Here is a 9,602-nt window from a genome sequence, read left to right on the forward strand (position 1 = left end):
GTGGTCACATTCTTGTATGTTGCAACCTCAAACGGCTGGGGGTTTTCTAGATAAGTTGTTTGTGTAAGCCGGGTTGGGCGGGGAGGGGGTGGTCACATTCTTGTATGTTTAGAAATTTTTCCTTAGGGGCTTTCTATCTCATTCACCCCTTTTAGTTGTGCCTTTAAGAGCCAATCTTGGGTCTTATATGTCTGTTTCAATTGTGAATTGTGTTATTGATGATGGGTTGATATTGTGTTCTAAGGACCATTAACGGGACAGTGTTGATTCTATCTTTGACAAAGTTTATTATTCTTTTTTTTTTTTTTTTTTTTTTTGAGACGGAGTCTCGCTCTGTCGGCCAGGCTGGAGTGCAGTGGCGCGATCTCGGCTCACTACAAGCTCCGCCTCCTGGGTTCACGCCATTCTCCTGCCTCAGCCTCCCGAGTAGCTGGGACTACAGGCGCCCGCCACCTCTCCCGGCTAGTTTTTTGTATTTTTAGTAGAGACGGGGTTTCACCGTGTAGACCAGGATGGTCTCGATCTCCTGACCTCGTGATCCACCCGTCTCGGCCTCCCAAAGTGCTGGGATTACAGGCTTGAGCCACCGCGCCCGGCCCAAAGTTTATTATTCTGTTTAGTATGCATGGCCCTATGGTGAGGAGGAGGAGTAGGCTTAGCAATGGTCCTGCTGGGGCATTAAGAGGGAGTACATGGAGGAGCTCCACCAACTATCAGCTGTGGAATTGAATTTTTGTTTTTGTAGTTCTAGGCTGAGTTTGTGTAGCTATTGGACCTGCGTTTCTACTAACCCAGATTCATTTATGTAAAAACAACAGTCTTCCTTGAGAAAAAGGCAAGTTCCCTCTTTTTCGGCAGTAAGCAGGTCTAGGGCGCGTCAATTTTGCAAAGTAACTTGGGCGAGGGAGGTCAGTTGCCTTTGTAATGAGGCTAGGGATTTGGCTGAAGCTTCCATTGCTATAGAGAATTGTTGGGAGAGCTTAGCGGTCGTGACCTAGGGCTCCTCCTGCTAACCCTGCCACTATTACGGATGTGGTGAGTGAGACACCGGCTACTAAGGGAAGAAATACGGCCCTTTTTGCCCTGGAGGAAGGCACGTAGTCTCCTCCCCGATATTCAGCAGGGGTTCGCAGGGTTAGTTGGGGAACTATTGTAACAGGGAGACATAGGAGGCCCTTAGTGGCCTGAACAGTAAGATTTTTATATAGAGTTCCATTACACCAGAAGAATGAGCCATGAGGGGCGTATAGAGTGGAGTTGGGAGGAGAGGTTGTGTTGCAAAGGGAGGTGCTAGCGTTTGAATAGCAAAATAAAACCTGTGTCTGTTCGGGGTTTAAGAACAAAGGGACATCTGAGATGGAGGAGGATCCTTGGCTGGAGTTTGTTATTAGGGAATTATTGAAGGGGGCTGGGAGCGGGACGGCCGTCAGGGGTGGTTGTCCTAGGGTAGCACAAAAAAAAACATGCAGAGAGGTTTCCCAGACCGGTGGCATTCGCGAGAAGTAACCCCTCTCTCAGCAGAGATAACCAGGAGAAAGGGCGGGAGGAGGCTAAAGTGGAGAGTTGTTTGTTTAGTTCTATTTCCTGTTTCTGAATGTTAGCGTGGAGGGTGGTTTGGATCTGAACAAGTGAGAGCCATAGATAGAGGCGGCTGCTAGGCCACCTTGTCCCAGATGTCATGTACATGGCTCCCTTCTGTTGGGAGGTCCAACGGGAGTCCCAGGGATCCCAGATAACCCATGTGTAGCCTGTGGCAGTTTTAAAAAAATTATGGGAATTCCACACTTGGCTCGAGAGGGTCTCTGAGGCCGTGAGAGTCTTGACAGTGTGGATTTTACATGAGCTATAGGGGCAACCGACGCTTTGTTCAACCCATGTGTTTTTACAATAGGGGACTTGTTGGTCAAAGAGAAAGCAAATAGCTGGGGCGACTTTTCCCGGTTGTGCCTGGAAATCAGTAAAATTAACATAGATAGGAGAGCTACAACCTTGAGGGGGGCAATCAGCTGTGGCCAGAAGATGGCCTTGTACCTGTGTCTAAGCATAGTTGGTCCAATTTTCTGTCAGGAAAAAACGCCAGGCAAACGGGGATGAAGCCTGCTGTGCTTGGATTTTCCAGCTGAAGGCCTGCAAGAGCAAGAGCGTCACAAAGGAGATGGATACCATAATTACGGTTGTTGACGGCGCAGGGTGAGTTTTAAAGGATTGTCTTTAGTCCGGTCAATTGTCCAGGCTGCGGTTTTCTCTGCGGAGGGCCCAACGAAACCCGAGAGCGGGTCCACTAGCTTGGCGTGGGTGTCGTGGATCCAGGCAGCGATTCCTTCTACTTTGAGTGCTGTTGGTGTAGTTAGGATCACCTGGAATGGCCCTTTCCACCTTGGTTCTAAGGTTTCTTGTCGGTGATGCTTGACGAGAACCCAGTCTCCTGGCCGGATCTGATGTGGAATGGGTGGAGGTCTTGTTTTGTATAGTTCTCTTAGTCTAGGCCAGATCTCTTCATGAATTTTCTGTAAGGCTTGTAGGGAAAATAAGAGTTCAACACTATCATCGACATCAGATTTGATGAGATTGTCTTTTAGGTTAGGGACAATGGGGGGGGGGGTCTGCCATACATTATTTCATAAGGGGTGAGACCTAATCTGTAGGGGGAGTTTCTTGCCCTGAACAGGGAGTAGGGGAGAAGGACTACCCAGTTAGTGCCAGTCTCCATGGTCAATTTAGTCAGAGTCTCCTTTAATGTTCTGTTCATTCTTTCTACCTGTCCTGAGCTTTGGGGGCGATATGCACAATGTAATTTCCAATTTGCCCCGAGAATGGAAGCCAGTCCCTGACTTACCTTGGCGATGAAGGCCGGCCTGTTGTCCGACCCTATCATAGCTGGGAAGCCATACCTGGGCAGGATTTCTTCTAGGATTTTCTTGGCTACGACCTGGGCAGTTTCCTTTTTGGTTGGGAAGGCTTCTGTCCATCCTGAAAAAGTATCTACAAAAACTAGTAGGTATTTGTATCCATATTTTCCTGGTTTTATTTCAGTGAAGTCAATTTCCCAATAAGCCCCAGGTCTATTTCCTCTTTGTCTTTTTTCAGTGGTCTGGGGTTGGTTTCCTGCATTATTGAGTTGGCATACCACACAATTTTTAGTCACTTGTTCAACTTTTTTAGAAGCATCTCTGATTTTTAGTTTTGAGTGTCTTATTAAGTCCAACATTCGCCTTGAGCCTAAATGGGTACTATGATGGATTCGTTCTAGTATCCGTTGTCCTAATTTGTCTGGGTGTATAATGTTGTCTTCACAGTCTTTCCACCACTTGTCGTGGATCTGAGCCATAGGGAGCTCGTTTATCCACTGGAGGTCGCCCTCTGAGTACTCTGGGTTAGAGGATAGCTCTGCGGGCCCCGGGTCAGGCAGCTGAAGGGCTAGGAGTCGTGAAGGGGTTTGAGCCACATTTTTAGCAGTCTGATCAGCCAGGTTATTTCCCCGGGAGACCATGTCAGTTGTCTTTTGGTGTCCCGGACAGTGGACAATCGCCAATTTTCTGGGTTCCCAGAGGGCAGCTAGTAGGGCCAGGATTTCTTCTTTGTTCTTAATGTCTTTTCCTTCTGCCGTGAGGAGCCCTCTTTCCCTATATATTGCTCCATGTATGTGAGTGGTGGCAAAGGCATATCGGCTGTCAGTATATACCGTTAGTTTTTGGTCTTTCCCCAATTTTAGGGCCTGAGTCAATGCCACCAGTTCGGCCTTTTGGGCCGACGTCCCCGGGGGCAAGGGTTCCGCCCAAATGACTTTGGTTTCTGAGGTTACCGCCGCCCCCGCGTACCTTTGTCCTTGGTGGACGAAACTGCTTCCATTGGTGAACCAGACGAGGTCAGCGTCTGGCAGTGGCCGGTCCTGTAGGTCTTCTCTGACTCCGTGTACCTGGGCCAATATCTCGGAACAGTTGTGGAGTGGGCTCTCCAAGTCCGGATTTGGCAGTAGGGACGCGGGGTTTAGGGCCGTTGGGGGCATGAAAGTTATTCTGATGGGGTTTAGTAGCAGTCCCTGGTAGTGGGTGAGCCGGGCATTGCTAAGCCACCGATCAGGTGGTTGTCTGAGTACGCCTTCAATGGCATGTGGGGTAGTGACCTGCAATTCTTGGCCCATGGTCAGTTTATCAGCGTCTTTGACCATTAAGGCAGTGGCCGCGATTATCCGGAGGCAAGGAGGCCACCCAGCAGCCACTGAGTCCAGTCTCTTTGACAAATATGCAACCGGTCTCCGCCAAGGACCTAAATACTGAGTCAGTACTGCTTTGGCTACACCCCAGCTTTCGTCCACATATAGGTGGAAGGGCTTGGAGACATCAGGGAGTCCCAACACAGGGGCTGATAGCAGAGCAGTTTTGATTTGTTGGAAAGCCAGCTCAGCCTCTTTTGTCCAATTAAAGGGCTGCTTATTGTATACTTTTTGGGCTATTCAGAGGAGGTCTTGGACTTGTTTTCCCTCTAAATCTTCTAATTTTTGGAGTTTCTTTTTAATGTCCGGAGCTGCCTGATTTACAAAAGACATAACAACAGCTGCCTGGTTTTCGGGTGCCTCTGGGTCCATGGGGGTAAACTGTCTAAAGGCTTCCATTAATCTTTCTAGATAGGTAGCTGGGCTTTCTGTTTTTCCCTGTAACACGGACTATACCTTGGCCAAATTGGTGGGCTTGCGAGCGGCAGCCCGGAGAGCCGCCATTAGAGTCTGGTGATAAACGAGTAGCCTTCCCCTACCTTCTGCCGTGTTGTAGTCCCATGCAGGTCTGGTCAAGGGAAAAGCAGCATTAATGAGGTCAGAGTTGGCGGTGGGTTGGCCGTCATGTCCCGGAACCAATTTTCTGGCCTCTACCTGTATTCTTTCTCGTTCCTCCGTTGTGAACAGAATTCTGAGGAGTTGTTGACAATCATCCCAGGTTGGTTGGTGGGTAAACATAACACTGTCTAAAAGAGCTGTTAAGTCCTTAGGGTTATCAGAAAACCGAGCATTTTGGGTCTTCCAATTGTACAGGTCACTAGTGGAGAATGGCCAATACTGGAGTCTAGGGTTGCCCGTGTCATCAGGGGGTCCTATTTCCCTTAGGGGGAGTGCCACAGTGGAATCAGGGGGGCGCGAGTTTGTCTCCCGTTGAGTGGGTCCGCGCATCCGCCCCGTCGGCCCCCCAGAGTTACTTTCACTTTCCATGGACCCGGTTGCAGCAGTAGCTGCTGCTTCCGGCTGTTGGATGTCCCCTGGGGGGACTGGGGGCTGAGGGCCAGGAGGGGGAGGATAAGGCGGGGGTTCTAAAGGCAGGGGGTCCTGACTGTCTTCTAACACAGGGTGTGGGGGAGCAGACGGTGTTTTTGGCCTGCGGGGGCGTTCTGCCGACTGTACGACCAGTGCCTTAAATGGCTCTGGTGCCAGCACGAAAGGAGTTAGCCAAGGGGGTGGGTTTTCTACAAGGTCTTGCCACACTAGGATGTAAGGGATCTGATCAGGATGTCCTGATTGCCCTGGCAGGAAAATTTTTGATTTTACCTTAATGATAATAGGGAGGCAGAAAGTCCCCTCAGCTGGCCACCCTACACCGAAAGTGGGCCACTCCGAGCGGCAGAATGTCACCAATTTTCCCTTTCTGAGTTCTATACTAAGGTCATGGCCCCTTGCCTTAACATCTTTAAAGTTATTTATAAGAATGGAGAGTGGAGTACTCTGGGCACTACCCATGGTAGTAGAATCCCAGAGATAGAGAAAAGAAAAGAGTAAAACCAGAAGTATTGTACTTTTTCCTGGTCAAGTAGGTCCTGAAAATGAAAGTAAGTTAAGTAATTAACATAACAATAATCGCCAGTGCGTTTCGGGTTTAGCTCCCGATCAGAACCAGATGGGCTAACAAATGCAGAGCCCCAGACGGGTGCCGGGGGACGTCTCCCACCGGCCCCTGGTGGCTGTCTTATAGCGTGTCCGCCAAGACTGTGCCAACCTCCGATACAGACCCCGCGGGATTTTTCCATACAACACAGAGACTACAGACAACACAGAGACTCAGAACAACACAGAGACTCAAGCCGGCCGACTTACCCAATCTGCCTACAGCGATGACCTGTTGACCTGGGGTCTGGTGGGCTTAGGGGAATCCCAGACGAGCCCCAAAATGTTGTGCCCGAAGTCGCGAGACCCCAGTAAGCGACCACCAGAGTCCAGAGTCAAAGCCAAATAGCCGGGGTCGCTTTATTTCGAGTTCGAACCCGGACCTCTCCGCACCTAACAATGGCAGGTAAAAGAGAGATCCCGACTGCTGTTTCAGGGTTTCTTTCATAGCAAGGTACAAACAAGTTACAGAGAAACAGTAGTTACAAGCTTATTATTGGTTGATATTTAAAGTTGAACATTCGGTAGTTTCTGATTGGTTCCCGCCTTTTTCACAGCCTCAAAGGGCTGGGGGTTTTCCAGATAAGTTGTAAGCCCAGGGGGTGGGGGGATGGGGTGGGGGGGGGTGGTGGTCACATTCTTGTATGTTGCAACCTCAAAGGGCTGGGGGTTTTCTAGATAAGTTGTTTGTGTAAGCCCGGGGGGTGGTCACATTCTTGTATGTTTAGAAATTTTTCCTTAGGGGCTTTCTATCTCACACTTTTTAATATTGATTACATGTTGAAATGGTAATTTTTGGATATGTTAGGTTAAATATATTACTAAATTAATTTCAACTGTTTCTTTTTTACTTTTTAAAATGTGGCTACTATAAAATTTAGAATTATGTATGTGTCTTGCATTATATTTCTATCAAGCAGCACTGATCTAAAAATCTTTGTTCCTGGAAAGAATTAGGTATACAGATGCTTAACTAATATTTGATTGTTTGGTATGGCTAAAGCTCTTCATCATTTTTAAAAACATTTATTTCTTTTTATTTCTTTTTTCCCCTACCATGCCAGTGTACATCATTTTATTACTTTAAGGGACTGTATCTTTAAAAATGCATGCTTACAACAAATCTAGACGAATTTACAGAATGGAGTTATTATTAAAGCATTTCATATGTATATTCATATTCACTCAATTTTAGTCATTTCTTTCTGCAAATCTGTAGCTCTAAGCATTGAAGCAGAACTCTTCAGAGCATCAGTAAAGGCTTGTACAATTAAGAATGGGGGCTTAGCCGGGTGCGGTGGCTCACACCTGTAATTTCAGCACTTTAGGAGGCCGAGCAGGGTGGATCATGAGGTCAGGAGTTCAAGCCTGACCAACACGGTGAAACCCCGTCTCTACTAAAATCAAAAATTAGCCAGGCGTGGTGGCGTCTGCCTGTAATCCCAGCTACTCAGGAGGCTGAGGCAGGAGAATTGCTTGATCCAGGGAGGTGGAGGTGGCAGTGAGCCGAGATTGTGCCACTGCACTCCAATCTGGGCGACAGAGCAAGACTTCATAAAAAAAAAAAAAAAAAAAGATTGGGGGCTGGGCAAGGTGGCTCATGCCAAGGTGGGAGGATCACTTGAGGCCAGGAGTTTAAGACTATTCTGGGCAGCATAGTGAACCTATCTCTCAGAAGAAGAAGAAGAAAAAAAAAGAGTGGGGATGACTTCTTATAGACTGAGAAATCAGATTACTGAAATTAACCTTGGCAAATACTAATGAATCACTAATTGTTGGCAAGCCAACTGTGTTGTTATATTTAATGGGAAAATCAGGATCACTAATGTTCTCTGTCTGGCTCCTGGATTTTCCGGCTCTTTTTAGCATATCTAATCAAAGGACTCCAGGAAGCAACAGAAGGGTGCAAAGGGGAGACAAGAAAGGTTATTAGACTCTTTTATTTATTTATTTATTGAGACAGAGTTTCACTCTTGTCACCCAGGCTGGAGTGCAATGGTGTGATCTTGGCTCATTGCAACCTCTGATTCCTGGGTTCAAGCGATTCTCCTGCCTCAGTCTTCCAAGTAGCTGGGATTATAGGTGCCGGCCACCACGTCCAGCCTTTTTTTTGTATTTTTGGTAGAGACGGGGTCTATGTTGGCCAGGCTGGTCTCGAACTCCTGACCTCTGGTGATCCATATGCCTCGGCCTCCGAAACTGCTGGGATTACTGGTGTGAGCCACTGTGCCGGCTGATCAGACTCCTTTTTTTTTTTTTTTTTTTTTTTTGATATGGAGTCTCACTGTGTCGCCCAGGCTGGAGTGCAGTGGGGTGATCTCGGCTCACTGCAAGCTCCGCCTCCCGGGTTCACGCCATTCTCCCGCCTCAGCCTCCAAGTAGCTGGGACTACAGGCGCCCGCCACCTCGCCCGGCTAATTTTTTGTATTTTTAGTAGAGACGGGGTTTCACCATGTTAGCCAGGATGGTCTTGATCTCCTGACCTCGTGATCCACCCGCCTCGGCCTTCCAAAGTGCTGGGATCACAGGCTTGAGCCACCGCGCCCGGCCCAGACTCCTTTAAAACAGTCTTCTAAAGGAGTCCATTTGGTATTCCATAATGTTCCTTGAGCATGGAGTAAATGCATCTGATGGCTTCCAACACTGTCAGAATCCGAGTCAAACAATACCCTATGTTATTAATTTTTTTTTTAGCCAATTGGACTTCCAGGAGGAAAAGGTCCCACTCAAGGAAGTGTGTGGATTGGTTGTATTGTAAGTTTTTTGGTGGAAGTGGGAAGGGGGCTTGAATTTGGTTGTCTGAATTGTTTCAGAATGCACTACAGTGCTTCCTCCCCTTCTCCTATCCCTTGACTTCTCTCCAACTACCATTTACCACCACTACAAATGGTTAACATTTATTTAATGCTTACTACATACCAGGCACTTTTTTCAGTAGTTTATATCTGTTACGACTTCACTGGATACTTAAACCTTTTTTTGAGTTAGATACTACTAACCTAATTTGAAAGGTGAAGAAACTGAGGCACAGAGTGGTTAAGTAAGTTGCCTAGTTGCACAGCTAATATACAGAGCAGCCAGAAAGAGTAACCAAATCTGCCTGTCTTCGTGCTTGAAACTCTAGATGCTATAGCATCTGAAGATTCTGACTTCACACTGTGAAACTGCTAGGTTAGGGCAAGCCTGCGCCTGCAGATGATTCCTTGAGCTGCTGTGACACCTGGAGGCATAGATTTGCTCACCTCCAAGCTTTGGTGACCTTTGAGTAAATGTCAAAGGACTGCTAATGAATTATGGCACTTTCCTGAGTGCCTAAACAAGTTATTAATTACAGGGTATTATTTGAAATGTTTTGCAACATATAATGTTCATTGGTTTGAACAAAGGTATATATAATTTCATGTCAATAATATTTATTATGTAATTTGTATTGTGTCTTTGGGTATTTTTTGGACTCTACGGACATAGAAAAATGGCAGTATTACATTTATTTTGCAATCTCTTTGCAATCGTGTTTTCTTCCCATTATCCTCCTGTATACTCTGCTCTCCAGGGAGCCCCCTAGCGTTTAGGCAGCCTTAGAGATGGGCTTGAGTCCATTGAAGTCTAGGGTGGAAAGAAAATTGAAACCGAGGAAAGCAGGAATGTGACCCAAGTATGGAAACTGTAGATACACTACTTTATTAGCTTATATGTGCTTTTTTTTTTTTTTTTTTTTTTTTTTTTTTTTTTTTTT

General features: G+C 46.9%; 2 protein-coding genes across 5 annotated transcripts in view; one reads left to right on the forward strand and one right to left on the reverse strand.

Annotated features, from left to right (window-relative positions):
* Positions 1 to 478: 478 nt before the first annotated feature.
* On the reverse strand, positions 479 to 4,197 carry LOC111543135. Its single transcript, XM_023213002.2, has 2 exons — positions 2,837 to 4,197; positions 479 to 2,515 (listed from the first exon to the last, which is right to left on the reverse strand). Exons 1-2 carry the CDS (start codon positions 4,166 to 4,168, stop codon positions 2,477 to 2,479), a joined length of 1,371 nt encoding a protein of 456 aa, XP_023068770.1. The 5' UTR covers positions 4,169 to 4,197; the 3' UTR covers positions 479 to 2,476.
* Positions 4,198 to 5,818: 1,621 nt separating this feature from the next.
* MCM3 (minichromosome maintenance complex component 3) overlaps positions 5,819 to 9,602 on the forward strand; it is a 27,643-nt gene continuing 23,859 nt past the window's right edge. For 2 of the 4 annotated variants that reach the window (XM_023212997.2, XM_023212999.2), the window contains exon 1: positions 5,819 to 6,272. In XM_023212997.2, coding sequence (XP_023068765.1) covers positions 6,266 to 6,272 — 7 coding nt within the window. In that variant the 5' untranslated portion in view covers positions 5,819 to 6,265. Of the gene's footprint in view, positions 6,273 to 8,560; positions 8,621 to 9,602 lie in introns of all 4 variants that reach the window. The other 2 variants (XM_023212995.2, XM_031935632.1) reach the window with 2 other exon arrangements.

Source organism: Piliocolobus tephrosceles, chromosome 5 (genome assembly GCF_002776525.5).
Source record: "Piliocolobus tephrosceles isolate RC106 chromosome 5, ASM277652v3, whole genome shotgun sequence".
Classification (NCBI taxonomy): Eukaryota; Metazoa; Chordata; class Mammalia; order Primates; family Cercopithecidae; genus Piliocolobus; species Piliocolobus tephrosceles.